The 27388-nt window shown below is 50.0% G+C and overlaps 10 protein-coding genes and 1 non-coding gene across 11 annotated transcripts; 6 read left to right on the top strand and 5 right to left on the bottom strand.

The window, feature by feature from the left end:
• Positions 1-299: 299 nt before the first annotated feature.
• Positions 300-2295, bottom strand: GGS25DRAFT_79469 (FMN-dependent alpha-hydroxy acid dehydrogenase). The gene is made up of 7 exons (XM_049266025.1): positions 2020-2295; positions 1707-1943; positions 1520-1649; positions 1237-1454; positions 1131-1155; positions 643-1071; positions 300-543 (listed from the first exon to the last, which is right to left on the bottom strand). The coding sequence occupies exons 1-7, from the start codon at positions 2097-2099 to the stop codon at positions 511-513; spliced, it is 1152 nt and encodes a 383-aa protein (XP_049112153.1). The 5' UTR covers positions 2100-2295; the 3' UTR covers positions 300-510.
• Positions 2296-3714: 1419 nt separating this feature from the next.
• Positions 3715-5811, bottom strand: GGS25DRAFT_526118 (metalloreductase Fre8; the record flags this gene model as incomplete). Its single annotated transcript, XM_049264920.1, has 4 exons — positions 3715-4130; positions 4255-4289; positions 4374-5289; positions 5427-5811. 4 exons carry the CDS (start codon positions 5809-5811, stop codon positions 3715-3717), a joined length of 1752 nt encoding a protein of 583 aa, XP_049112152.1.
• Positions 5812-6669: 858 nt separating this feature from the next.
• Positions 6670-6759, top strand: GGS25DRAFT_t120. Its single transcript has one exon. It is a non-coding gene; the product is annotated as a tRNA-Pro (tRNA).
• Positions 6760-7608: 849 nt separating this feature from the next.
• On the bottom strand, positions 7609-9113 carry GGS25DRAFT_79447 (putative short-chain dehydrogenase/reductase). Its single transcript, XM_049266024.1, has 2 exons — positions 7983-9113; positions 7609-7923 (listed from the first exon to the last, which is right to left on the bottom strand). The coding sequence occupies exons 1-2, from the start codon at positions 8817-8819 to the stop codon at positions 7876-7878; spliced, it is 885 nt and encodes a 294-aa protein (XP_049112151.1). The 5' UTR covers positions 8820-9113; the 3' UTR covers positions 7609-7875.
• A 365-nt stretch (positions 9114-9478) lies between these two features.
• Positions 9479-11286, top strand: GGS25DRAFT_528072 (FAD/NAD(P)-binding domain-containing protein). Its single transcript, XM_049265149.1, has 2 exons — positions 9479-9919; positions 9989-11286. Exons 1-2 carry the CDS (start codon positions 9854-9856, stop codon positions 11237-11239), a joined length of 1317 nt encoding a protein of 438 aa, XP_049112150.1. The 5' UTR covers positions 9479-9853; the 3' UTR covers positions 11240-11286.
• Positions 11287-11414: 128 nt separating this feature from the next.
• Positions 11415-12329, bottom strand: GGS25DRAFT_526115 (uncharacterized protein; the record flags this gene model as incomplete). The annotated part of the gene is made up of 2 exons (XM_049264919.1): positions 11415-11789; positions 11895-12329. 2 exons carry the CDS (start codon positions 12327-12329, stop codon positions 11415-11417), a joined length of 810 nt encoding a protein of 269 aa, XP_049112149.1.
• A 2144-nt stretch (positions 12330-14473) lies between these two features.
• On the top strand, positions 14474-16258 carry GGS25DRAFT_516110 (heme peroxidase; the record flags this gene model as incomplete). The annotated part of the gene is made up of 4 exons (XM_049263158.1): positions 14474-14864; positions 14944-15167; positions 15224-15634; positions 15692-16258. The coding sequence occupies 4 exons, from the start codon at positions 14474-14476 to the stop codon at positions 16256-16258; spliced, it is 1593 nt and encodes a 530-aa protein (XP_049112148.1).
• A 388-nt stretch (positions 16259-16646) lies between these two features.
• On the top strand, positions 16647-18031 carry GGS25DRAFT_79307 (uncharacterized protein). Its single transcript, XM_049266023.1, has one exon. It carries the CDS (start codon positions 16927-16929, stop codon positions 17788-17790), a length of 864 nt encoding a protein of 287 aa, XP_049112147.1. The 5' UTR covers positions 16647-16926; the 3' UTR covers positions 17791-18031.
• Positions 18032-19237: 1206 nt separating this feature from the next.
• On the top strand, positions 19238-22109 carry GGS25DRAFT_79243 (translation initiation factor eIF-2A). The gene is made up of 2 exons (XM_049266022.1): positions 19238-20139; positions 20195-22109. Exons 1-2 carry the CDS (start codon positions 19555-19557, stop codon positions 21695-21697), a joined length of 2088 nt encoding a protein of 695 aa, XP_049112146.1. The 5' UTR covers positions 19238-19554; the 3' UTR covers positions 21698-22109.
• Positions 21917-25625, bottom strand: GGS25DRAFT_509809 (uncharacterized protein). The gene is made up of 7 exons (XM_049262609.1): positions 25141-25625; positions 25002-25082; positions 24280-24940; positions 24139-24207; positions 23911-24077; positions 22465-23840; positions 21917-22340 (listed from the first exon to the last, which is right to left on the bottom strand). Exons 1-6 carry the CDS (start codon positions 25287-25289, stop codon positions 22577-22579), a joined length of 2391 nt encoding a protein of 796 aa, XP_049112145.1. The 5' UTR covers positions 25290-25625; the 3' UTR covers positions 21917-22340; positions 22465-22576.
• A 241-nt stretch (positions 25626-25866) lies between these two features.
• Positions 25867-27368, top strand: GGS25DRAFT_509802 (NAD(P)-binding protein). Its single transcript, XM_049262608.1, has 2 exons — positions 25867-26263; positions 26338-27368. Exons 1-2 carry the CDS (start codon positions 26231-26233, stop codon positions 27220-27222), a joined length of 918 nt encoding a protein of 305 aa, XP_049112144.1. The 5' UTR covers positions 25867-26230; the 3' UTR covers positions 27223-27368.
• The last annotated feature ends 20 nt before the right edge of the window (positions 27369-27388 follow it).

The following is a 27388-nucleotide window of genomic DNA, read 5'->3' as shown; positions in this document are numbered from 1 at the left end:
ATCGTCGGCGCGATGGAGCGGAAGCTCGCGCGGGGCGGCGCGAGGTCGAGGAGATGTGCCGGCTTTTCTTCGTCGGTGGAAAGGGGCCCGAGGAGGTGGACGAGAGCACGGTGAAGGATGGGGAAGATGATTGGGGGGCCGAGTTTGAGGAAGGATCTTTAGTTGTAGGTATTTCCATACATATAATTGGTGTCAACTGTTATGGTGAAGTTCAACATCCTCGACCGCAAGCATGGCTTTCACTTGATCTCATCGAACCGCTAAGCAATTTGTAAACCGCAAATATAGCATGGTTAAACCACCAACGTAGGCAGGGTATTCAATTTTTGTAAGTCTATCAAAAATAATAATAATGCAGTTTATCGCTAATTTATGAACAGCCAATGGTACAGGACCCCAATCTAGACGCATTATCATTTACAGCATTCCATTACTGACACCCCCAAAACCCCTTTTGTTGTTATTGTCTATTTGTTGTTGCTTTTTTTTTTTTTTTTTTGGTTTCTATATTTACGAGGAAGCCCAGTTGGGAGTCCAGTCAACCTATTTCCTCTTGTTAGTCTACTGCTGGGTGGGTTCTTGGGTAGACGGGGGGGGGGGGGGAAAGGGGGAAGGGGATGGTGGAAAAGGTGGGAAACTCACAACCGAAGGATCAATCTTCTTGAGATCCGCGATGCCCGCATTCGCCGCATCAATTGCAATCTCATTCTTCAGCAGCTCGATCGCGCGCTCGACACCCGCCGTGCCATAAACATTCGCGTACATGAACGGGCGTCCCAGCCCGACGGCACGCACGCCGGTAGCCAACAACTTGACGACGTCGGCGCCGTAGCGGACGCCGCCGTCGGCGTAGACCTCGATCTGGGAGAAGACCTCGGGGGCCTCGCGCTGGATCTCGATGGCGACGTCGAGCGGTGACCGCGCGCCGTCGATCTGCCGCCCGCCGTGGTTCGAGAGGTAGATCGCGGGCACCTGGCGCTCGACGGCAATCTTGGCGTCCTCGACAGTCTGGATGCCCTTGAGGATGATGGGGAGGCTGGTTAGGGTGCGGATGTGGTCGTAGAAGTCCCACTGTGGTTTGGGTTAGTTTTTTGGTCGCTTATTAAGGGGTGGCGGTGGTATAAACTTACGGTGATTTTAGTGTAGGAGGCATCACTATAGATGGCGTATACGTTAGTTCAAAATGTCCCCAAGTGCGTTTCGGGGAGTAGGTGGTGGATAAAGAGAGAAACTTACGCAGAACCGACACCGTAGCGAGCGGCGCGGTGGCGGTTGCCGTTGGCGGCCGAGTCGATGGTGAAGACGAGAGCCTTGGCGCCCGAAGCCTCGGCACGGGCGAATAGCGCTTCCGAGGCGGTGTCGTTGGAGTCGAGGTATAGCTGCTGGAACACGACCTGCTCTTCTTTCTTGAACGTCGAGATCTCTTCAATCGTCAAGCTCGCATAGATGGCGGGCTATTTTCCCCCGGAGTTAGTATGCGTTTTTTACTGAGAAAGGTTTGGGGGAGGGGAGCACATACTATGTATAGAATGTTTCCGTTTGCGGCACCCTCAATTAATCCTTTCTCAGCATCGTTGTTGCCATAGCCACCGCGGGCACAGGGGCTGATGAAAAAGGGCGCAGAGAAGTTGTGGCCGAGGATGGTAGTCCTATATCACTGTGTAAGAAGCCGTGCCAGAGAAAGATGTGTAAGTGGGATAGCGTACGGTAACGACGACTCGATATCCACAATATCTACCATGGTTCTAGGACGAAGCGAATAGCGGTTGAAGACCTCGAGGTTGTTGCGATACGACCACTCAGCAGCGGCACCATTGCGATAATAGGTGTAGTTCTGGATAGGTAGATGTCTTCGGGCCGCCGCATCGAAGTCTGGTAGTCCTACCAACTGGTCGAGAGGCGGTAGTTCTCCGGCTGGGAGACTGCCAAATACATCATCGAAACTTGAATCTTTGTTAGCTTTCTTTCTTTACTATATACCTAGGTATGTAGTATGGTCGGGGTAAATAGTGAACTCACCCAGTGTCAGGCTCGTTGAGGAATGGACGTGCCGCCAGAGCTCCTCCAACGGCGCAGAGCGAAGTAAGTACGTGACGCATCTTGAGCTACTTGAATCTAGGTAGGTATCAAGTATTAAGTGACGTAGTGTGAGGGATTACCGGTACAGAACACTTCGGAGCTGGGATGATGGGATGGGGGGATAGAGTAGTGTATAAGAACACCACCCTCCATGAAGAAGGAATCCTCTCATCTTATTATATAATGTGCAGCATGAGCTTCTTCGCAGCTACATTTCTCTAGTGCCCGTCTAGGTACATCTTAGCTCCGTGCCTGACCATCTCTCTTTTGGAAGGAGTTGCTGTTAAGGTTCACCAGCGCAGCAAGCAGTAGTCGATTCTGTCATCGTTGCCAAGGCCAAGCGCAACTCCCATCATCTATTCAAGGAATAGAAACGTGCCCGGGATTTGAAGAGAATGACCCATCTTACATCATGCGCCATCCTTGGCCGGGGCGGGGGCAAAGATTTCATGAATTTGCTTTTGGTTCCTTAACTAATAATATTTTTTTCTCTTGTCTCTTTCCTATTTCGACCAAGGGTATCGTTGCCAGAGTTAGTAGCTATGGTGATGTTCGTGTCAGGAACCAACTAATTTATTGAGCCCGGTTCGACCGAGTCTTCCGGTCCGCCTATATACCTTCTCACCATAGTCCCAAACGAGGCCTTGGGGGTGCTCGGTCAATACACCTGTCTCTGTTAGCAGGATCGGTCCGCCGAGAGAGGCTAGTTTTAAGCTACGTACCAATGCATGTGATGCCCGGTCAGTCGGAGCCAGAACATGGTACAAGATAGCAGCCGGTACCTGACATCGGATTCATGCGTCGGTACCTACAAGAGGAGGGTAGTAATGTAGACTCGAAGCTACCTTAAGCAGCTAGGGCTGCTAGGTACAAGGTAGGCTAAGGCACATTCTAGGCTGAAGATCAGTGGATACGATCAAGGCTGGTCTAGTGTATAGTATGGGCATTATAACGATGGATGACAGAGAAACCTCTTGATAAGGCTTACAAATAAATGCCAAGTGTCGGTTGAAACGATCTGATTGCCCTCTTCAATATTTATATGAACAGCACAGCCCAAGCTGCATTATCATCTCTCAGCTCGGCAACCTAATACTCATAAGAGCAGGTGGAGTTTCGTCCGAAAAATAACGAATATTGGCATCGCACGTAATCCTTGGTATTAAATCCTTCGGGAAAACATTGAACACATATTCGTAAGATCCTGCAAATCCAACCGTGAACTTGGTGATGGGTAGAATATCGTCACCGAATTATTGTGTTATATTAAAGTCAAAGGATGCGTCGCGTATGTGCTTGCTTGCTGGTGAAAACATATAATGATTAGGTAAGTAGTAGGTAGACATGAGATATCAACTCATAAGCGAGTTCGGAGTAGTTAGTCTAATGTGTGAATTTACCTAGGCGTAGATCCTTTGCACGTAATAGGCATCTAGTGGTGATCATTATTATGTCGACATGGGCAAGAGCTCGCTATTGTTAGAATTGCGATTCCGAAACCTCGGACTGGTTGCCAAGAGGATGGGTTTGCGAGATTATACCAAGTGGAAAATCGTATTCTTTCTGACCATCACAAATCCCCACCACGATTGATAAGATTGATTATCTTCCCTGCTTCAAAAGGGCTAGGGAATATCACCAAACAAAACTTTCATTATGCCACCAGACATTCCGGCCTTTCTGAACCCAGACTCCAACATGGGACTTCAGTTCACGAGCCATGGCTTCAGGTCCACATACGATCACGGCAACCCGTTCCTCTAAACCTTGCTTAAAGAAGTCATCAACAATCTTCTTTAGGTCGGGCCGTTTGCCCATGCGTCTTGAGTCAGTATCGAGATTACTAGCCAACTCTATCGCATCATCCTCGTCGCCCGAGTCAGTAACTTGGTCCGCGTCCCCAAAGACGTCCCCAGTTAGGTATAAGTGGAGGTTTTCGTCGTCTAGAATGCTTCCCGCAGTCCCATTAACCGGCCATGTCGCATCGCCGGCTTCACGGACAGCCCAGACCATCCGTACGCGGGCAGCTGGGCTTTCAGTAGTAATTAACCCTAAACTGTGTTAGCTTACCCTCCCGCAATATCAGAAAATACATCTAGATGGGCTTAAGACTGGAAGTGCCGCATTCAGTAGGCACTACTTGGGTAGTTACCGTCTTTAAAAGAGAAACTAGACGTAGGGCGCCGGGACTGGAAAAGATAGTATACTTACTAGACTTTAGTTAGCATCTACATATATGAGTTATAAGACGGGTGCGGACCCCGAAAGAATTCGACCCAAGGGACATTACTTACCGATACAGAGGCAAAATATAGGTGGCGCCGACTCCACCGGCGACGAGAAGAATACGATTAAATTCTGAACCTGTCAAGCTTGGAAACTTCTTGGCGCACCCGTAGGTACCGTCGATATTCAGTGGTATCTTGGTACCTGTCAAATGGTTCTGGGCGAGACGAGCTAGGGTCTTAGTCATGAGTCCGTTCTGGCATCGCGCAATTAGAGTTAGATTTTGCGACTCCTCGTTCACCAATGCAATGGTAAAAGGATTGAAGGTGGCTTCAAAGAGGAGGAACGCCGCAAAATTGGCACCAGAGGCACGACGGGCAGCAATCGGAATACTCAGGTACACGTGCATCCCGTGATACTTGCGGAAGCGACCGAGTTTCTTGGGTGGGAGGCTGGCTACGATCTTGACCAAGCTGGTGCCTGGGATGCGCTCTAGAGTCGCAGGTGCCGTAATAGTGTCGAATCTGCGTTTCATGATATCGAGGACGAAGACAGCAAGTGCCTCGATCACGTATTCACGACCTCCATGGTGAGAATGGAAGAAGATGGCCGGTGGGAGGCTGAATGCTACAATAAGGTGGGTGATAAAAAAAACCCTATAAGAATATTGACGGACAATTCGAAGAGCGGTGGTGTTCATGAAGCTCAGGCCGATGAAGGAACCAAGACCAAGTGCTGGGATAAGGCGGACGATTCGTTCAGCCAATACGCCCTCTTGAATATAGAAATTAAGGAAGAAGGACACATGCAAGAATAGCAGGAAATATATGATCCAACCAAGGACTCGATGCCATCGATTAACTTGCTCGTGAGAAGAGCTAAAGACGAAGGCGATGGGGTTGATACTCTTAAGTGCCAGCAAGTATTGCATTGGCAATTGAGAAAGCGCCACTATCCCGAATCTCTTAGTCAAGTGAATGTAATCTGGATAAAATTAGCATTTTCTCCTATTCATCAGCCATGAGATGGATCCACCAAGCAATGATTTCATATTGACTAAGCAAAGAGTCGCTGCAGGTATGAAAAGGCATGAAAGGCATCAATTGAATAATCAAACCTACCATTTCCAGTGTCAACCACGCAAAGAAACATCAGCCATACAGTCCAAATGATGCCGATGATGATCTGATCTCTCTGCCCCCAGGTTTTCCCCAGAAACACGACATCATCGCTGAACCACCATGCGAATCTCCTTAATAAACTAGCCAAAGAGCCGGTAGTACTGCGTCTAGCTCGTTTTAAAGTAGGTGAACCCGGAACAGCTGAGTAAAAACCGCGTTGTGGTGTAAGTCTCTTCACCACCCAGGACATGAACCGGTAGAGTAGGAACAGGGCGATAGGGACTAATGCTGAAAGTTGCGCGTACGCCGCATGTCGATCCAACGACTGCCGGCGAGCGGTTTTTTGAGCCTCATCAAGGGCAATAATTCGCCATGGCCAATCCATCTTTTAAACTGAAAGTCAGCGGTTTTCTCTCGTTGAATTTAGTAACTCCGGTTATCCGTAGGAACTTCAATGTTGCTATTCGGAGACTTTGAAGCCTATCTTGACGGTCGGGACTATGTTCTTTTTTCATAAGTATTGAAGAGCGCAATCGGTATTTTACCTTGAGTTAGGATGATCAAGCTGTTAAATTGTCAACGGCATCAGGACCAAAACCAGGACCAGAATCAGGATCGTGTACCGTGTCACGAAAAGGACGCTACGTAGTACTCGGGACTCGGTACCATTTCTCTTGGTCTTGGAGATAAGCCACTAATAATAGCTATATTTTTAATGCACATCTTACTACTACTAGTAGTATGTAAATGGCTAGTGGTTATCACTTCCGGCTTTGAAGGTCGGGATGTAAGTGTGATGCCGACGCGCAGCAGTCGACGAGACACACAATGAAGCTACTGCATGTCTTATACTGATAGAGGATGTGATTCTCCAAGTATCAAACAGTTGTATGGACCTAAGGTTAATATAAGAGGTTGCCAGCATCAAAGATGGAGTATGGAGCAACATTAAAGATTATTCAAAATCTAGCAAATGAAGGGAGAGTCTGGGAGACTACTAATTACTAGTAGTACAGACTTAGGAGTGGGTCAATCACCGTTAATACCGTTAATTTGCCCGAACCCACATTTGACGTAAAACCAGGCTAACCGTTCTTGAAACGTCTGCCCCAACTTTGGCCAATGTGCGATCTCCATCACCCCGCTTTACATACACCGTCTTCCAGGACCAATATAGGCAATTATATCTTACCCAAATTTCAACTCAGAACAGGTTCCTGGCAACAGAAGCCTACAACATCCTGGTTTGGTGGTCTAGTGGTATGATTCTCGCTTAGGGTACACCCTATGCTCAGCTTGCGAGAGGTCCCGGGTTCGATCCCCGGCCAAACCCTTTCTTTTGCTTTTTGAATTTTTAGTTAGTTATTTCTATCGGATTTTGATTCTTTTGCTATTATTCATTAAACTACGCCAGCAGTAACCGTTTTATGCCTGTATTAATTAATTCGATTTATTCATTGTTCTTAGCAGCCCCCCGAAATAACATGTCATTCTTTCCTTTACTTGTCATTATTCACCTTCAAGATCCCAGCCAACATGAGATCGAATAAAGCCTACAATAGCCTACAATATCATTGATCTCATCAGGAATCTTATCAATGTCCCAGATTTTGGTAAACCCTCCATTGCACTTCGTACCCAGCAGCCTCTCCTAATTCGACCGGCTTCTTGTCGTCTTCTTTTCCATGTCCCAGAAATGTCGGAGTAGATTTCGCTGTAGTTTCCATCGTGGGATTAGGTATCGGATCAAGATATAGAAGATCTCTTTCGTACTGGGAAACCTTGACTACCGCGTTCTTTGGTTCGTCGTCGCCCGTATTGTCAGCTGTAAATGGGCCATTCTCTCCATCCGATTTAACAGTATCCTGCTTAACGGCATCCTCAATATCGCTGCGAAACGGGACGTACCCGCACATGCCCACAAACCCACCCAACGGATACTCAAGACTGAGCAGTCGGGAATATCCAGCGGTCTCCCGGGAGCAGCTCAGGCAATGTCTTCCCGCTGGAGGTTAGCCCTGTAGAGAGGAACTCTTTGCCGAATTTCTCGCCGGTGGAGCTTAGGCCGTGGAGAAGGATGATGGAGTGGGAGTGCACGGAGGTAGGCTCGACTATGCAAGTCCCTTGATGGCCCGGGTCGGAGGGGCCGGACGTGGGTAAGTCCTGTGAACTCATTACTGTCTCGCCGGGGACGTAAATAGTCTTGAATGATGTTTATTGGCTATTGAAGAATGAGAACTTGTCGAGCTGTTCCTGAGATTAGGACACAAAGTTCGATCTTTCTTAATTATTGGCGACCTGGAGTTTCATGACACCATTTAATACAATTGGTTTGCATATCTCTTGGTGTTGGGCAATACAGACCCGACCAAATCACTATCTCGTTTTCAGAGCAGTTTAGTCTAGTCTTTCAGCTTCAGGTTGCTACTCCGTAAACTACCAGTCTCTTCTACAGCCGTATACTATTTAATTGATTTTCTCTTATGTAGAGGCCATCCTATTTTCATTAGCACAATAATAATCAATATCAAGAGGACCAAAAAAGTCACAACTCACCAACATCCCCTCCCACCCAAACCAACTCAAGACCCACGCAAACGTCGTCAACCCCCCCTGCCAAATAACCTTCTTCACCTCCGGCCTCAGCAGCTCATCCACCACCCTCCTCGCATAAACCTCGCGATCCATATGCGGTGCCCTCTCCAGCATCTCCCTCCCCTCAATGAACCCCCTCGCAGCCGCATACAAACTCCTCTCCGGCAACCTCGTCGGCGCCAAGTTCCCAAACAGCTCCGTGTGCACGCTCCCCGTCTTGACGGTCACGACGCGGATGCCGAGCGGCGCGAGCTCCGGGCGGATCGTCCCGCCCAGGACTTCGATGGCCGCCTTCGACGCGTTGTAGATCCCGAAGAACGGCGGGCGCACTTGCGAGTTGATGCTGCAGATGTTGACCACCATTGGCCCCCCACCTCCGGCGTCGTGTGGGTTGTTTCTCCGCGCTGATGTGAGCAGGAGTGGCAGAAACGCCTGCGTCACGGCGACTACGCCGAGGACGTTGACGTCGAACACGCGCCGCGCGTCGGCGACCGTGGCGTCGGCGAAGGGCATCACGTGCATGATCCCAGCGTTGTTGATCAGGATGTCGAGGAAGCCTCCCTCGTCCTTGTTGCCACCGGTTAGGACAGCGACATCGCGCACAGCCTGCGCGATGGAATCCTCGGACGTCACGTCTAGTTCAAGGGTCTCGATGCCGCGGTCGCGTAAGGGAGCGAGATGCGCGGCGGAGACGTCGGTGGCGAGGACGCGGTGGCCCCGCATCTGGAACTCGATGGCGAGGGCGGAGCCGATGCCGCCGGGGCCGCAGCCGGTGATTAGGATGGTTTGTAGAGGCATTTGGGGGTTTCCTTTGTTCTTGGGTGGGGAAGGTACCTAGGGTAGGTAGGTGGTTACCGTATACCGTATTTGCAGGTCTTGAAATCAATGATCACTTGATAGTTGCAGGTGGGTGAAATATTGAATTGGAGATGTTAGGTGCTAGCCTAGTACGGTACACGGGGTACAAATCAAAACTTAAAGCGAGTGAGACTGAACACAGGCTGGTCCTTGAAGTTATTGTCTCACAACGACGCATTCGCCTGTCGTTATCTCTGATAGATACCTACTTTCCTGCCTATGTCGACATTTACCCCTATTCTATTTATCAAAGTGAGTTTATTATGAATGTATTCAGGCAATCAGACGATCAACGAGTGATGCTTTATTGAGAATGCCATTCAATCTACTTTGGAGTACATGGATATTGCCATAACGGTGATAAAGGGGGCCATTCCCTAACTTAAATGATCTTGCCAGGTAGTAAATCGTCGGTGACTATCCGAAGACTTGAGAATTACTCACGAGCCAAGCATAATAATACATACCAAGATAATAATTTCATTATAGACGGCGTTGGCAGAAACATCAAGTTACTACGAATGGCAATATGTATTTTGACAAATTGCAGAATAATTTGAGATTTAATTCCATGAAAACGGACCAACGTTTTATCCTTCTCGACTGCTCATATGCAAAGCCAACTTACAACTCTTTCCTCGATATTAGCACAACTCGATTGTTGAGAGCTTACTAGGTAGTAATGTATGTCAAGACTCCTCAAGTTTGCAGCGAACCCTATTACTTTCCAATATATCGAAGCTTACTATATCTTATCCTGTCCGTCGGCTCTGGCCAAGTATTACAATGAGTGACTTTAGACATCTGCCGTACGATGATACTAGTTCAATGCGACGTCAAGTCCAGAGCCACCCCACCGGGTAATTCAGAAGACGTATGTTTCCCAGTGCAATACAAATGAACTACCGATTCTTTATAAACTGTACTCATGCGCATTTTATCTTGAAACCGTATATTGGAGTTTGTACTGGGTCATGGCCACCCTTTCCGATCAACGGCTGGCGGAAAGCCCAGGGTCGAAAAAGCTACATTTCGTGATTGTACGTATACCTTCCAAGTTCCTATAGACCAACTATGCATGAAAACATTAGTACTGATAATACTTCTAGGTCGGCGGCTCGCTAGGCGGTCTCGCAACCGGTCTTGCGCTCAAAGCGCTCGGCCATGACACTACGATACTAGAGCGCAACCCCGCGCCCCTATTGCAAGACCAGGGGGCCGGGATAGTCGCAGGAGGCGACACTCTCAAGTTGTTCGAGCGGTACAATCGATGCGACCAGCCATTCTCGGTACCATCAGAGCGAAGACAGTACCTCGACAGAGATGGCAACGTTGTGCACAAGGTGGACACAATGCAGTACATGACCTCGTGGGACCTGACGTACTACCTCATGCGGGCCAACTACGACGGCATCGAGAGCCCGTACTGCAAAGTCCCGCCCCCTATTCCCGGGCATGGGAAAGCCACGCACCTGCATGATCGCCAGGTAACACATTTCAAAGAAGAAGGCGACGGCATACGCGTGTTCTGGAAGACCAGCTCGGGGGAAGAAGGCAGCACAGCCGGCGACATCCTGATCGGCGCCGACGGGCCCAGCTCCACGATCCGCAAGCTCCTCGAGCCCAGCGTCGAGCGCAAGTACTCGGGCTACTGCGCGCTGCGCGGGACGCTCATCGAGAGCGAGGCCAGCGCATGCGCCAGGGCGGCCTTCAGCAACCGCTTCACCTTCTTCCACAGCCCCGGCGTCCAGATCCTCGCGTACCTGATCCCCGGGAAAGACGGCACCGTCGAGCCCGGCCGGCGCCTCATCAACTTCGTCTACTACACCAACTTCCCCGAGGGCTCCGCCGAGCTCGAGGAGATCATGACGGATAAAGATGGCCGAAGCCGCCAGATCACGGTGCCGCCCGGCGTGACGAGCCCGGCCGCGTGGGAGAAGCAGCGGCGGCTCGCGCGCGAGCGGCTGCCGGCGCAGTTCGCGGAGATCGTCTGCGGGACGCAGCGCCCCTTCGTGCAGGCGGTCACGGACGTGCTGAGCCCGCGCAACGAGTACCTCGACGGCAAGGTCGTGCTCATCGGCGACGCGCTGGCGGGGTTCCGCCCGCACACCGTGGCGTCAACGTCGCAGGCTGCGTTCGACGCGATGCTGTACGCTGATTACGTCGCCGGTAAGGTGTCGAGGGAGGAGTGGAAGAGGGAGACGATGGGGTTCGCGAGGTACATCCATAAGAGGGGCGTGGATATGGGCGAGCGCAGCCAGCACATGGATTTGCCGGTGCAGGAGCATATACATGATCGCAATGTGGCGTCGAGGCCGAGGGAGCAGGAGGTTTATCCTGACTGGGCGATTGCGGTGTGATTGTGTAGTTACGTAGCTAGATGTGATGAATAGGGGGTGGGATTAAGACATGTATGCGCCTTAGATAAATACAAAAGAAGAACAGATTATCTTGTTAAAGTTCCCGTTGGTTATTCAAAGGTCCGTCTCTCCCCTTAATCACAAACACAACCAAGTAAAACCCAACACCCCTATCTCACCAATGCACAGTCGGCTTATCATCAGAGCTCCCCGACGGATCTATACGCTGACAACTCTCATAATCGCCCATCCGAAACTGGCCCCACGCATTCCTCTCCACCGGATCGCACGTCTCCCACACCACCCCAAACGTCGCCGTCAAAGCCGGGCCGACCAGTCGTCCAAAGACCCCGTTGCCCGTCTTCGAGTACCCTTCCTTGGTCAGGTAGGCCTGGAACTGGAACTGCACCTGCATCTTGTCGTCGTACGAGTACTCGGCGCCGGTGAAGCACGGGGACCAGGCGGGCTTGTCGTTGCGGATCGGGACCTTGAAGTCTGCGTCGTAGAACCCGGTGCTCCCGAAGTCCACTCTCGCTCGAGGAATGTTCATCTAGTCCCATTATCAGCAAAAGCGAATACCTATCTAACTACCTACCAGGGTAATAATATCACTGGCTTAATTGTGCTACGGGCATGGGAGGGGAAAAAGACTCACCAGATACGACCCCGAAGCATTCTTGACCGTCGGCTCATTGATCGGCTCGCTGTTCTTCAAATGCTCCCACTGGAAGTACGCGTTCGCCGCAAAGCTCTCCAGCCTCGCGCCCCCGCTCAGCTTCGCGTGCCCCGTGTACGTGACGTCCTCCAGCGCGAACCGCCACCCCGAGGGAAACGCCCCGAGCTCGATCGACATCACGCAGATCGCCGCCTCGCTGTCGTACTCGTCGGCTGGCGACACGCTGGCGCGCATGTCGGCGAAGTCGAGCTTGAGGGTATTGGGTTGTAGGGCGAGGCTCAGGCTCGTGGCGGAGAAGCAGCCGGCTGAGTTGGCGCCGCGGATGCTGAGGATGGTGGGGATGGTTTGGGGGGAGGTTTGCGCCAGGGAGAGGGTGGTGGTGGCTAGGAAGGTGAGGATTGTTATCGTCTTCATGATGGTGCTGCTGGCAAATATTTCGATAAGGAATGGCAGCCGTGTGCTAATACTCTATGATACTTTGGGGACTGTGAATATTCAGAAGATATTTTCTTGTCAATCATACATGCCATGAGATCGGGCTTACGGAAATTCTTTCGGGAAAGCTCAGGGGCTGACTACAACTGTCGATCTAGGAACTATGAGTTGCGAACACACAAGAGGATGAAACTAGGCTGTGAACGGTTAATTTGAAAATAGGTATATGAGCTACTTAAAGTGGTCTTCACAATAACCGGCAATGGTATATGGTGTTGTCGAACCCCAGTTTGAACAGCACCGGATAAAGTCTCCATATGTACCGCAAGATATCTTTGGGCATTGACTGCTGCTATGTTTTAAGTAACCAGTGTATTATCTTGATGTATATCTCTATCATCCTTTTGATAACGTCTTCTCCTCAACTTCGACAGTCTCCTTGATTCAAGGGGTTTAAGACCTTATTGGGAGCCTGCGTAGTAGATATTCAACACGTCCTACATCGAAGATATGCTCGACATGACACCTAACCCCTTCTCACATAGTTCAAGAGCCTGATCTACAGGCCTTTCTTCTATCCAGCTACTTAGTCTTCATAGCACTCTACACCACTCTAACCTAGGTAGAAACTTGATGATTTTCGCTCGAAGACTCCAACGGCTTCTGCTCCCAGCTCGAGAAAATACGGAGGCCAAGCCATTATACGTCAAAACGATCCTATGACCTCTCACAGTACCGCCTCCACGCTATTCTGTGCTGCGTACTGCGTGAATATTTACCTAGACAGCCTTATTTTTAAGGTTGAAAAAGTGGCCCCTTAACTGGTGCCTCAGGATCGCAAAACTCACCACCACCGCCCTCGCTCGTAACCGACCTTTCTACCTCCCGAAGTTAAACTTATAGGTCCCCGGAAAGCAACAACTCTCACTTCCTGGGTGAGAACTCGGGTACCTGGGTTTTCAACCTAGGTTGGCTCAGTGGTAAGGTGCGAAAACCACCAGGGCTCCCCAAAGAGTGCGGGTTCAGAACGAAAACCACTGTGGGACGCCCGAGGGTGCGGGTTCAATCCTACCGCAAAACTTTTTTTTTTTCGACTTTTCTTTTTCTTCCAACATGTACCTAGGTATCTACCTACTAGGTAGTTACCCAATGCTATGTTTATGAAATGAAGTTATTCACAACGCAAGGCCCCTCCTATTAAACTAGCGATGCAATTGTATTCCACACTACAGGCAACAAGCATATCTAAGCTACCTTAACTATCAAGTACCTCACTTTCTCGCATCATCTGCCACGGCCTACACTAATCCAACCAACCACTCTATCGGTATCATGTCTTCACCTGTCTTCACCACCCCACAATCTATCCAAGTATTGGTGCAACCGCACGCTTACACACCCAACTCCCAACCTACCTCCCTCCCTATTAGGTACCTAGCGCCCACCACGCTTGCAGCTACCTTCCTAGCTACCTACCTAAATCCTTACATGCAATCGCCACCAAACTCGCGGGGAAAGCATGACAGCTCACCATTGGCTCCCGCGTTATCCCACCATGTAGCTCAATGCGACATCGTCCACTTCCTTTCTCCCTTCCCTACCCTTACTACGCAAGACGGTTCAGGGAGTAGGTACCTAGGTATGTGTATCTCCATGACACAGATAGCTCGCGGTAGGTATTGGGCTAATAAGCCAAAGCAAGATAGCATGTGCAACGGGTCTAGAGGACCCCCTTTGACCCCCTGGAGCCGAATGACGGGGCCAGCATGGCGATGTTACATTCGGTTGGCCATGCATGGCTTACTCACCAACCCAAGCAGGTATTTATCACCAACTGAGGCAAGTGTTTACTAATCAGAAGCTCTTTTCTATGAGCTGTTATAGTATTAATATTATGATGCTATCTCGATAATAAATTTGCCTTCAACTTATGGTAGGCACCTACGTAATAGGCAGAGGACGGGCATAACTATAACTGTATAGGTCGTGAAGGATATATGCTTCCTACCTAATCTTGACTTTAGGTACCTATATAAGAGTATCCTACTCACTGAACGACCCAACCGCATCAGCCCATTCCTAGACATATCATCCCGAATAACTATCCCCTTGATAGACCCAAGATGCGTCCCCTCGCTATATCTATATCCCTCCTATCCCTCCTCCCCACCCCCAGCCTCACCACATTCTTCTACCCGCACCCCACCGCCTCCCTCCTCGAGCACATCCTCGTGGACACCTGGGGCGCCTACGCGTCCAACTTCTCGTCCGCCATCACACCCTGCGACCGGTACGTCACGGAAGTCGGCGCCGCGGCCATAAACTCTCACAGAACGACGTCTGCGCAGTGGCTGCGCGTGGCCTTCCACGACTTCGCGACCGCGGATGTGGGCGCGGGGACGGGGGGCATCGACGCGAGCATTGGGTTCGAGACGGCGCGCGAGGAGAACAAGGGGAGTGCGTTTAATGATAGTTTTACGTTCTGGCGGCCGTTTGTGAATGAGTTCGTTTCTAGTAAGTTGTTTTATTTATAGTGGAATGGATCTTTGTGGATTATTGCAGAAAGCTAAACATAAGCCCGACGGCTTCAAAGTGGCCGATCTGCTAGCGGTGGGGACAGTCATGTCGGTGCATTTGTGTGGTGGGAAGTATATACCGTATCAGTATGGCAGGATAGACGCAACCGAGGCAGATCCTAGGACCGGCGTGCCTGAGGTAGGGACGAGTATAGAGGCGACGCTCGCCCAGTTCGAACAGGCGGGCTTTAATCAAGCAGATGCCATTGGCTTGACGGCTTGTGGCCATACGATAGGATCTGTGAGTCGAAGTCTCCCCCTTATCGTTGGTCGAAGCACACACTGACTGAATTGCAGGTACATGCCGGCGGCTTCCCCGAAGTACTCGAACAAACTCTGATAACATCAAACAACACCAACGGAGCATCAAACTTCGACTCTAGCCGGGCAGTCTTCGATCCATTGGTGGTGCGTGAGTATATCGACAACACCGGCGCTAGGGGTGGCGCGCTCGTAACCAGCTATAATGAGACAAATAGGTCGGATTTGCGCCTGTATGCAAGCGATGGGAACAAGACCATGCTGGACTTATACGCACAAGGCGATGGGTTCCAGGACACCTGTGTCACCTTGCTAGAGCGCATGCTCAACACCGTTCCTTCCAGTGTTCAACTTCAGCCTGCGATCACGCCAGCACTGATCAAGCCGGTCAACGTGACCTGGGATGTCACCAGTGAGAACCAAATGGTGCTTTCAGGGAGAATCAGGGTAAGTGCTAGATGCAACTCAGGAAACCGAAGGGATAAATTGCTAAGAAGTAGTCAGTTGTTGTATCCTGGGGAAGTCTCAAGTGACCCAGTTTCGATCACTTTCTCGAATGGCTACACAGAGATGTTGGTCCCTGAAGACGGCCTAGGAACTTCTGCGTTTAGACTAGCCGATAGCCAAGCAAATGCTACGGCGCGATATCTATCGTTTTCGATACAAAGTACTAATCTGTTAGAGGCGTCATCTTTTACTATCGCGACGAACGGCTTTGAGCCCCAAGTCTGCCAGATTCAAGATGAAGGATTTGTTATTCCCAGTATGACTAACCTTGATAACGGCAAAGTGTCTGTCACGGTCGCAACAAGGATAGGGAATATTGATTTTGATGCGTCGCAACTGGCCGTCGAGATCGGAGCTCCGGTGGCGCAGCCTCTTACTCTGGTGCCTAAGATCATACGGACAGTAGTCAACCTTGGTGAAGTCGAAAGCCCAGTCAGTAACCTACGCTATTGGTCTGGATCCGCTGTGATCGAGGCACCTACAGGAGCCGTGAGTGTGGGCTTGCTCTATAAGGGAGATGTTATCGACATCCTATTGCTTGACGCTGCAGTGGCAGGTTGGTAGACCCCAGAATACGGCGAAGACAGCGCATCGGGGTCATGCATGCAACACACACCTAGTAGTCAGAAGAAAAAATTGTCCGAAATGGTAGATGTGTTAATTGGTAAGATCTTGTTAACCTCTCCTCCTTATACGCATGTTCACATACCAATACCCTTTTCAGTAAGGCTAAGCGTATTCCAATCATGGCAACAAGTATTTAACATAGGTTGCAACTTATTACCCGGGAAAGGCTATAAGTTAGGTTAGAATCCAAGCCGCAGCCTGTCATAAGTGACGATAGCAGACTGCCAAGTCATCACAGCTAACTTAGCTTCCTAAAACGTCAATAGGTGTTCTGAATGAAATGGCACATCTTGGGATATGCGCAAACGCAATTGGCTACCGAATCAAAGAATATCTGGCGAGCTCCTTGCTGTATCGGGATACACCCTATGAAGTATCGCATGTGCCGAATGTTGGGTTGGTGCTATTGATTGTTAATATATCGTAGGCTTCGAAGAGATGCTTTCGGCGGTGTAAGATAAAACTGGCGTCAGCGCTGACGTTAGACACTCATCCCTTTTATTCGTGTTTTGTTATAAAGGATACTCTTTTGTGGCGCCGAATATTTAACAAGTTTATAACCCAAACAAAACATCTATGAATCATCAATCTGTACGACAAAAAGAATGATGGCTCCTGGCGCTCCGATAAACGAAACTCACGGGGTTGAGTTGCCCCCGAGGTATGAGATTCGTCTCATAACGCCCGACCTCAGTGACTGGATTTCGGCCTTGACATACTTCAATCATCATTTCGAGTCGGCTATGTGGAGCGCTATAGACGAGGGTCATCTAGCGAGTATGGCTTTGAAGGCATACCATCTTGGCAAGTTCCTCTACGAGATGCCCGAAATGGCAACTAGGAATGGCCTCTCCTATTGTATATGGGACAAGGAGTTTGTTTTCAAGAGGCCCGAATCAGCCGCCAAGGGTGGTGCGTGTTACTGGGATGACTTTGATCTTAACGACCCCGACCTTGAAGTAAATGCGCAGCAGAAGTTGAGCGATGCATTGGATTTCCCGATTGTCGGCTTCGGCTTGTCCTATGACAAGTTCGTCCCTAAAGATCCGAAGAGGTGGGAGGCCGGAATGAAGGCCATCCCCCTGATAAAGCTGCTAGGAGAGTATTATGAAATACACGATCCACGCCCTAAAGGGTCATGGGAGCCAACAGCACCGGGGCAGGTAATCGAGCGGGCAGGAACGGGTACAAGGGAGGATCATCAAGGGAAGGGACTCATGAAGTCTCTAGCCAGATTCATCATGCTTGAGATGAAAGCCAGAGGGTTTCAAGCGATTCAGATCAACTGTGGAGCGCCGCAGGTCCACCGGGTGTGGTCTACCCCCCCGGAACCATTCAGGAGTTCTACCATATGCGTGTTTCCCACTTGGTTTTACGAAAAGGATGAAGACGGCAAGAAGATGCGGCCTTTCGAGAAGTCAAAGTTGCCTAACATGTTTCTTGTGTGGACGGAGTTGTTGGATAAATAGACTGTGTGATTAAAGGGCATAAGGGTCTGGTGATGTTGGCAAAGTGGTGCTTCCGTTTGTGTCCCGAGAAGATTGCTTTTGCCACGTCATGCCGAAGTCACTAATGAGTAAAGAGTAAAGATCAAAAAAGGATCTTTGTTTAATAGTATCTCGTGTTGACTATATTCGTTTCGTTCATCTGTGAAATCATCCGGTCTCGTGGAGTTTAAAGAATTTACCTAAAAAGTTACCTAAAGAAAGCTGAGACGAGATGTAGAGAGTAAATTCAACATTGAATCCATTAGCTAAGGTATGTATATATCCATTATGTATTTATCCCAGGTTTGTAATTATCTAGTACAGAGGTGATATGCATTTACTCGGTCTTACATAGTACATCTATTTATGTATGCTAGGTACCTAGTAATGAGCCACAGCTACTAGGTACCTAGTAGTTGCCTTTTAACTGTTATTCTCAAAGTTCTAGCTTGGACCGCTGACATCGGAAGGTTCAAGTTTCGAGTCTTCTTCCACCATAGCACTGCCACCAACATTCAGCCAAGCCCGCTAGTCCCTTAGGTGCATACCTTTTCTTGCGTTATTGATCTCTTATCTCGAGTTTATGACAAGTATCATAAAGATGCATGTGGCCCAAACATAATATTGTGATATATCTAGAATCTACAGTAACAGGAGCACTCAGAAACCCTATTTCAAGATACTAAGTAATATCCATGATTTTTTTCTCTTGTTTCTATTTACGCAGACTTTAACCTACATAGCCCCCAATCTTCTAAACATGGTATGCATTTATTATGCAGGCTTCTAACTATGCACCTAAGCGCTTCAGATGCTTCGTTTCAGGTGGTACGTCATGTTATAATAGAGCAAATACTACCAGTGCCAATTGGAAATTACAGGGGTCAGTTGGGTCTAGGCCATCGAGTAGCTTGGACCTTGACGGCAACTGCACAGTGGGCATCAATAAAATGTTAATCATACGGCATAGTAGAGTTGAGGCTGTGTGGCTGATGCAGGGTATATTTGCAGTTGTCAACAGGTGGAGACAGGTGTTGGAGACGGCGATTAGCCAAACGTACATCCCAAAAAAAGAAAGAAAGAGTAAAAAAGAAAACATGACTCGCTTCTGATTTTTTCACTTCTTTCAACCTTCGTCCCTTTCTTTCTTTTAGCCCACCCTCAAGCTCCGTTCCGTCACGGTCACGTCCACCCACCGCCTTGCGTCAATCTTCCTTTCTGGGTGACCTGTCAAATTCTCTTCTTATTCTTCTCGACGGTTTTATCACTTTTGGTTCTCCGCCCCCGCGTGCGTTTTCCGAGCTTGCCAACATTTTGGTTCGACAAGTAATTCTGCAATCCTCCAAAGCACCAGAAACAGTCAGCATCGCCGCGCCGCTTCTAAAAGAGAAAGCAGCAGCCTTCTTGTGCAGCAATCTATCGCGACTGTAGCACAAATTCATCAAGAGCCTTGCGCAGAAAAAATAGGCACCCTATCGGACACGAGTCTTCCGATAACCCTACATTTTCTGCCTAGTATTCTTTAAAAAGAATTTCAAGAATCATTACCGCTGCCACCAAGCTCACTCTGACTAGCCCAACTGACCAAATCATCGATTTTTTTTTTCCTGTAAAAAATTTCACTCAGTTGCCTTGTCTGCCTCGCTGCTGCCCGACCTTCCGGTAACGAGAATTTCAATACAAAATAAACTACGAGAACGATATAATTCTGCAACTTGGATCTTTTTTCTGTGACTTTGACTAGTCATGGCGAATCCTTTGCAGTTTGCTTACCGAACCCAGAAGGCTATCGGCGTCACTGATGCCGCGCCTGTCTACGAGCCTCTTCCTGGATTTGACAAACCCGAGGGGACTTTGCGGTGCTGTGTCTACTCGCCCTGTGGTCGATATCTTGCCTGGGCCTCCAGCGATCGTGTTTGCGTCGTTGATGCATCCGTTGGCCATGTTTTAACCGAAATAACTCTCGCCAACGTCTTCGAAGTCGCTTTTTCACCCCGCGGAACCTACCTGAGCACGTGGGAGCGCCCTGCGAGGGACGAGGCTGGTGATGCCAACAAAAACTTCAAGATCTGGCGGACAGTCGAAGACTTACCTGAAGGAGCTGAAAAGCAACCCTTAGGAAAGTTTGTTCAAAAATCCCAAACAGGTTGGAATCTTCAGTACACTTCCGATGAGATGTTCTGCGCCCGCATGGTAACCAACGAGGTACAATTTTACAACAGCGACGATCTCACCACGGTCTGGAACAAGCTCCGTGCCGAAGGCGTTGCTGATTTTGCTATTGCGCCTGACAAAACCCATAACGTCGCCGTTTTTATCCCCGAACGAAAGGTTTGTCTCCTACCACCATTTTTCAAGTTGACCTGAAAACTAATCCTTTATATAGGGACAACCTGCTGCTGTCAAGGTTTTCAATGTTCCTCAATTCACCGACTGCATCTCGCAGAAGACGTTCTTTAAGGGTGACAAGGTTCAACTCAAGTGGAATAGCCTGGGAACGAGCCTAATTGTGCTGGCACAAACGGATGTTGATAAGTCCAACAAGAGTTATTACGGGGAAACAACTCTCTATCTACTTAGCGCTAACGGCACTCTCGATGCTCGCGTTACTCTAGATAAAGATGGGCCAATCCACGACGTTGCCTGGTCACCGAACGGGAAGGAGTTTGGTGTCATTTATGGCTACATGCCCGCGAAGACCACTATATTCAATCATCGCGGCATCGCCGCACACTCTTTCCCGATCGGCCCCCGAAACACTCTCAGTTTTTCACCAACTGGACGGTTCACTTTGGTTGCCGGATTTGGTAACCTCGCTGGTCAGATCGACGTTTACGATCTCGAGAAAGACTATCGAAAGGTCTGCACTATCGAAAGTGGGAATCCTAGTGTGTGCCAGTGGAGTCCTGACAGCCGCTACATCATGACTGCCACTACGTCCCCTCGTCTCCGTGTTGATAACGGAGTCAAGATTTGGCATGTTGGGGGAGGCATCATGTACACTGAGGACATGGTGGAACTCTACAACGTGACCTGGAGACCAGTTCTTCCAGAAAACCTACCAGGTGGTGATCCGCTCCATCCTGTTCCCACCCCGCATTCCTCTGCAATCGCATACTTGGGAACGGTCAAGACCCCATCGAAGCCTGTAGGTGCTTACCGACCTCCAGGTGCCCGAGGCACATCTACACCCCTCCATTTCAGACGTGAGGATGAAGGAGGCGCTGCTCACGTGGTGAGTAATGGGTCTCAGGGCATGGGTCTCAATGGATTTGGAAGGTCACGCCGCCAAGTGCCGGGGGCAGAATTTCTTGAAGCCGGTTCACGCGGGGTTCCTGGTGCACCATCGGATGTTCCAGGAGCTAACGGCGACGAGAATTTGTCCAAGGCAGCCTTGAAAAACAAGAAGAAGAGGAATAATAAGAAGGCGAAGGATGTGGAGCACAAGGACGGGGATACCGGTGGCTTGGCTCCCCCGACTCAGGAGCGAGGTCCGCATTCTGGAAACGAAGGACGTAGTCCTGAACGTCGAGGACAGCAGTACAACCAGCAGAGGCATCACCGAAGTCGCTCGCGGCACACCCCCCAAGGCGGTAACAACCCTGGACGCAACCGCAGCGGAACTCATCAGAATGGTCAGGCACCCCCTATGGCACCACAGATTCAAACTTCCCAGCCCCCTGCTGGTCTTGATGCCGTAATCTCCCCCGGTAGCCAGAATCCGGCTTCGAAAAAGCTTAGAAGCTTGCAGAAAAAGATCCGTGCGATCGAGGACTTGGAGATGCGACATGCTGGCGGCGAAAAGTTGGAGGATACACAGATGAAGAAGATCGCGACGAAGTCGTCAGTAGTTAAGGAGTTGGAGGCGATGGAGAAGGAAATTCATTGAGTAAAAGTTTGCGGCCAATGATAATATCACGCGGCTTCGATATGTGTCGGACTTGGTTCTAGTTAGTCCACTCGCAGGACACCGGTTAGGGGCCTTGGGCTAGGTAAATTAGAGTCCATGTACTGTAAAACTGGCGTTTGGGGAATGAAAAGGCTAGCCGGTTTTAGTTGACTCCTGGAGAGGCAGGCGGTTGATTCTCTACTGCTTCGAATCTAGGCAGGGCGGATGGCTAATATAAAAACAACTCCAGACATAAAATCCAAGCGTCAACTGCATAGTGTTTTTGTTAGATGCTTTGATTTATTGTACGGGTGAAATGTGTTGTGATGGGTTGCTGTTTTTCTACGTAGGCCTTTTCGAGAGGTGCGTGGTACTTGTTTGTGTTTTACCGCTGATAGAGATGGCGGTGAGATGGAACATCAAATGATTACTGTGTAGTTATTTATACAGTGAATACCTCGGTACCTGGTATATAGGTAAAAAGTACGCCCTATCTCTCACCCTTTTCCAGTGTGTTCACGATAGCAATCAGGTGGAGCGGGGTTGACAAAGGGGGAGATTTGGGGTTGTTTGGCCATGGATGATGACAATAGCAGCGTGTTTTTGAGCAAGGTGCTATATACACGTTTCGTATCGCTTGTAGGTATGCCGTTTTTATTCCAGGCATCTTTCCATCATATGTAGGTACCTATATACCTATTTACCTACCCAGGTAGGTATATGTAGGTATGTATACCGATATATATAAGTACCTAACCTAGGTATAGTTGTGCGAAGTACATGCCTACGCCTTCCCCCCTCTCCCAAAAATCACGAAAAAGGGGGGGGGGAAGACGCAGTAGTGTACTAACGCAACTCGATCTCTCGATCTCTCATTACCTACGTCTCGCGACTCAACTCGGCCAAGAACAAGACAAACTCCATCTCCGCGCTCTCGTCGCCGGCGAACGCGTCCCGGAACCAGGCCGCGATGTCGGAGAGCCGGCATTGGCATACGGGGAAGCTCTTGCTGTTATTATCGTTGTTGTTGTTGTTGTTGTTGTTGTCGTTGTTGCAGTTTTCGTTGCTGTTGTGATGATGATTATTGTTGTTATTATCATGGGGGTTATTGTGGGCGTTGCTGGAGCTACCCCAGTACGGTACCCCTTCGCCGCCGCGCCGCCACCGTTCTAGCGCGGGGTCGTGGTCGTCGAGGTCGAATAAGTTTAGGGCTGGAGGGGAGGAAGAGGAAGAGCAAGAAGAAGGAAGGGCATTGGTGGTGGTGGTGGTGGTGGTGGTAGTGTCGAGGCGGCAAGAAGCGCAGGAGCGCGTGGATTTCGCGTAGGAGCACGTTAGCACGGCGGACATGAGAACGCCGGGGATGAGGAGGGGGTTGAGGATGCGGCTGCTTCTACGGCTGCTCGCGTGTGGCGTCTGCGTTTGCGTTTGCGTTTGCGTTTGCGCAGTCTCGATGGCAAAAATCCTGCATATGCGAGCGGCGCCCCACAGCGCGGAACGCGGACATCCAGAAGCAACCCAGCCGCGCAAGTGGGCGGCGGGTCGGCGGGTCGGGATCGCGGCTCCTGGGCGTGACTTGTGGTAGTGCCCGCGGGGCCGCAGCGTGTTGAGCGGCGCGTGCAACTTCAGCGTCGAGATGTACATCAGCGTGAACGTGAGCGGCGCAATCCGATGCTGCCTGCGGGTGTCCAGGCGTCCAGCGAAGTACCCCGCGCGCACCTCGCAGTCGGAGCGCCGCAGGTGGCGCCACAGCGTCATGTGCGGCTCCGACAGCCGCGCGAAGTCGACCGGCGAGGCCTCGTTGACGAGCTCGTCCGACATCGAGCTGTGGGCCTCGCGCGCCGCCTCCCAGAGGTGGCTCTCCGTCGCGCAGGTGCTCAGGTGGTAGTCGATCTCCGTCAGGCGGTAGGGTAGATTACCCACGCGGTTGGCGTCGAGGACGTCGCGCATGAAGAAGGAGAAAAGTGCCTTTTCGCGGCCTGCGGGCTCGTTCCACTGGAGCGCGCGCCGCTCTTCTTCGTTGGCGGCGGCCCAGAGCTCGGCGGTCTTGGGGAGGGGGATGCAGAGTTCTTGGTAGCGCACTGAAGGGGGGTGGTCTAGGAGGATGCTGAGGTAGGTGTCTATTCGAAGAACGGAGAAGGCAAATCTGATTAGGAGTTGCTTTATTAGTATGTTGCCAGCACTGGCATGGTAGTGAATTAGTTGGAAGTGCCTACCTGTTTAATTGTTCTTGCACACGCCAACCAAGAAATGGGCAGGCACAGTTTTCCATGTTAGCCATCTCATGACATGTATATTGACCGTTAAATATGCCAAGGTGCCGACATGTTGATACTAGCAGCCCTGTGAGGTTGAGCGCCCTGGCGACCATTCCATCCGCGCTCTATGCATGTCCACGTTAGCTTCGCACTGATAGCCATACTCACCGAAGTCAATTTACACACCAAGGAGCCGAATGTATATACGACGTAGAATAAAGCAGCTTGTAATATATACAGTGGAGGGTTAAGGTCCTGCCAGGGTTAGAGTTAGTTTTTATACATCGAATTTGATAACGAATAGGCAACATGATGAGGACTACACACCATTCGAATCCGTATTACTTCGTCAAAAACCACCGGGGAGATCTTCTCGTGTTCGGAACCGTTCTGAAGCCAGCTGGCCAACATAACCATGGATGCTAGCAACACCGTAGGTGCCTGTTCTACCTCGAACGTGGGCTCATGTAGTATGAGCCAATGCGGATGAACCTCTGAGAAGAACACATCAACGAGCCTCTTTGTGAGAAGCGAATTCCTAAAGAACTTGTTTTCTAGGTCTGACACATGAAGAGATTCAAGTGGCCTAGGAGCAGTTCGCTGTTGCCACCAAGGTGACGATGGTGGTTGGGAGGATCTATTTGAGCCGTTCGATACATCATGGGATGTAGATTCGGCGCCATTTGTACTGGTGCTCGACTCAGGAGAGACATGGCTATTTGCTGTCGCAGCGGCCTGAGTTTGGTGAGCAGAGCTAAAATCAACCGGCGTGGTTGAGAACGGCTGCGAAACCCAGCCCTCTGGCGTTGGAGGAAACCATGGGGTTTGCGTCTGGCCTGCAGATAATATGGCAGAGGATTGACTGGTGTCTACTCTTTGGCCATTGTCTGCGCCACTGAAGCGGCATTCTGTCCAGCTAGACATGCAAGCCTCGCAAGGCGAGTGTCCGTCACATTGGGTGTTTCTTTCACGACATGGCAGACAGATTCTAACCTCAAGTTAATCTGAGAACTATCTAAAGTAGCGGGGACTTTCGTGTGATCACTCACTGTCGCGCTCCCCTTTCTCCTCGTGAATTTGAGAGTTCAGGGCTGTGATCATGTTGTTTTAAATGTCTCTTATACACATCACTGGCGTATATATTAGCGATTCTGTATGAGCTCGTGTACCATTTCAGATGGTTAATACCTCCTAGCGTAACGACGGCCACATACATGACATTTATACTGATGCTCGGGGTTGTGAACAAGGTTGTGTCGATTCAAGTGTTCTTTTCTAGTGAATTTCTTACCACACCCTGGAAACACACATTCCCAACCCCGTGATAGAGAGGACATGTCGAGATGGTCCTAGTCTTTATGGAGATTCACCCCCTTGTCGTCACACCCACTAGATTCCCACGCTACTCACCTAACCTAGAAGGGTCACTGTACAACTTTAAGGTGTACTTAGTATACAGTCATGGACTCATGGTATGTCTTGAAAAAGGTACCGCTGATTGGTTGGTATACAAGCTTAACTCCGGAGAAGGCTTGAATAAAAAGGAAAGGTCCGCCGGAATGATCCCCTGCTGAGGGTAAAAGGGGGGCTTGTGTTGCGGGGAGGACTGATTGCCGAAGTATTGGTATTGTTATGTAGGTCAGAAACGAATGCAAAGAGAGGGAGAGACTCCAAGAGAGAAACGGAGACGGAGAGACGGGAAGCTGCCAAGCTGGTTCTTTGTCTCGGTTATCTCGGTTCTACTTTTGGTAAGCCGATATATCCGCACGCTAACTAATCATCTTAGTGCAATTAGTGCAATTAATGCAATTAGTGCATGTGGGATGTGGGATGTGGGATGTGGGATTCCCCCTTAATGCACTGAGGTTACTAGGTACCTAATTACATAACGCATGATTCGAATGTGGGATCTAGGGATGTGTGTTTGCTTCGGCGAGATTCCATTACACAAGTGGCTGATCGAATCTTGTGTTAGAATTGTCTCATAAACTAGTAACTATATGTGAAGCTTATAATAACGGAGGTAGATACCATTAGTCATTTCTTCAATAAGTGATGCTTAGAAATATCCCCTTACCTAGCCTAGAAGAGCAAGCTCAGCACTTCGTATATTGATATGTTGTACGAGGACCTCGGTATATAAAGACAAAGAGGCCCCCTTACTGAAGACACAACATCCATTTACCTCATCTCATAACCTCAAACAACTACAACAACTACACCGACTCTTATAACCCTAACAGAAACACCGGATTCATCATATACATATAACATCAACATGACCACCATTACGAAAGTTGCCGTTGCCGGGGTAAGTGACCAGAAGAAACCATCCATTACACTTACCACTACATGTTTTTCAAGTAGTCACTAACAAAGATGTAGGCCAAAGGTACCCTTGGAGAATTTGTGTTGGAAGCTATCATAAACGCCGGCTTCCAAGTAACCGTCTTGAGCCGCAAAGAAAGCACCCAGACTTTCCCGTCAACTGTTACTGTCAAGCACGTCGACTACAGTTCCGTTGACTCCCTAACCGAGGCCCTGCAAGGCCAAGATGCCGTCGTATCCACCATCGGAGGCCACGGACTGTCACAGCAGATCCCGCTGGTCGAAGCTGCCGCTAAAGCCGGCGTCAAGCGGTTCCTCCCGTCCGAGTTCGGCTCCAACACCTTCAACGAGAACGCCTCGCAACTCCCCGCGTATCAGCAAAAGGTCGAGGTGCAGAAGGCTCTGGCCAAGGCAGCTAGCGAGAGCGGCCTGACGTGGACAGCCGTCATGTGCGGCCCCTTCTTCGACTGGGGAATCGAGACCGGGTTCCTCGCGAACCCCAAGACCCGTACCCTCGAGCTGCCCGACGGCGGCGAGAACAAGTTCTCGGCCAGCACGCTAACAACCGTCGGGAAAGCCGTCGTCGCCGTGCTCAAGAACCCCGAGCAGACCAAGAACCGCCAGGTCTTCGTGCAGGACCTCGCGCTGACGCAGAAGGAGCTCGCGGCGCTGCTGAAGAAGGCCGTGGGCGCGGAAGGGTGGACGGAGACGGTGACGTCGATCCAGGAGAAGATCCAGGAAGGGTACGAGGAGATCAAGAAGGAGAACGGGAACTTCTGGGTCTTCCTGTTTGCGAGTCTCAGGGCGGCGATCTGGGGCGCGGGGTACGGCGGCCACTTCGAGAAGCTGGATAATGAGCTCTTGGGCATCAAGCAGCTTACCCCTGATGAGGTCGAGGAGGTGGTTAAGAAGAGTGTGGCGAAGGCACAGGCGACGCTGTAGGGGCGATTATGGATGGCAGATAGATAATAGATGAGGTCGTCCAGGCATGATGAATATAGCGTTAAACACTTATTGACCACGTTTTTTACTGAGCTTTGATTCATATCAGGAATAGGTCACGTCAGTGGAATTCACAAATGAGATCGACCCCAGTGTTGCCAAATCC

Source organism: Hypoxylon fragiforme, assembly GCF_022984875.1.
Source record: "Hypoxylon fragiforme strain CBS 206.31 chromosome Unknown GGS25scaffold_10, whole genome shotgun sequence".
NCBI classification, from domain to species: domain Eukaryota; kingdom Fungi; phylum Ascomycota; class Sordariomycetes; order Xylariales; family Hypoxylaceae; genus Hypoxylon; species Hypoxylon fragiforme.
This window is presented reverse-complemented; position numbering and strand designations above follow the sequence as displayed.

Bases quoted from the DNA above. Each gene is read 5' to 3' on its own strand.
- GGS25DRAFT_79469 (XM_049266025.1), bottom strand. From the start codon at position 2,099: ATGCGTCACGTACTTACTTCGCTCTGCGCCGTTGGAGGAGCTCTGGCG. The intron at 1,650-1,706 runs GTACGCTATCCC...ACAGTGATATAG, and splicing joins GATATCGAGTCGTCGTTACC to GACTACCATCCTCGGCCACA. The intron at 1,156-1,236 runs GTAAGTTTCTCT...CGCCATCTATAG, and splicing joins CGCTACGGTGTCGGTTCTGC to TGATGCCTCCTACACTAAAA.
- GGS25DRAFT_79447 (XM_049266024.1), bottom strand. From the start codon at position 8,819: ATGCCTCTACAAACCATCCTAATCACCGGCTGCGGCCCCGGCGGCATC. The intron at 7,924-7,982 runs GTGAGTTGTGAC...TAATGAAAATAG, and splicing joins TTGGGTGGGAGGGGATGTTG to GATGGCCTCTACATAAGAGA.
- GGS25DRAFT_528072 (XM_049265149.1), top strand. From the start codon at position 9,854: ATGGCCACCCTTTCCGATCAACGGCTGGCGGAAAGCCCAGGGTCGAAA. The intron at 9,920-9,988 runs GTACGTATACCT...TAATACTTCTAG, and splicing joins AAAAGCTACATTTCGTGATT to GTCGGCGGCTCGCTAGGCGG.
- GGS25DRAFT_79307 (XM_049266023.1), top strand. From the start codon at position 16,927: ATGATGGCTCCTGGCGCTCCGATAAACGAAACTCACGGGGTTGAGTTG.
- GGS25DRAFT_79243 (XM_049266022.1), top strand. From the start codon at position 19,555: ATGGCGAATCCTTTGCAGTTTGCTTACCGAACCCAGAAGGCTATCGGC. The intron at 20,140-20,194 runs GTTTGTCTCCTA...TCCTTTATATAG, and splicing joins TTTTTATCCCCGAACGAAAG to GGACAACCTGCTGCTGTCAA.
- GGS25DRAFT_509809 (XM_049262609.1), bottom strand. From the start codon at position 25,289: ATGTCCTCTCTATCACGGGGTTGGGAATGTGTGTTTCCAGGGTGTGGT. The intron at 24,941-25,001 runs GTGAGTGATCAC...ACTTGAGGTTAG, and splicing joins GGAGAAAGGGGAGCGCGACA to AATCTGTCTGCCATGTCGTG. The intron at 24,208-24,279 runs GTGTGTAGTCCT...TAACCCTGGCAG, and splicing joins AAGTAATACGGATTCGAATG to GACCTTAACCCTCCACTGTA.
- GGS25DRAFT_509802 (XM_049262608.1), top strand. From the start codon at position 26,231: ATGACCACCATTACGAAAGTTGCCGTTGCCGGG. The intron at 26,264-26,337 runs GTAAGTGACCAG...ACAAAGATGTAG, and splicing joins CGAAAGTTGCCGTTGCCGGG to GCCAAAGGTACCCTTGGAGA.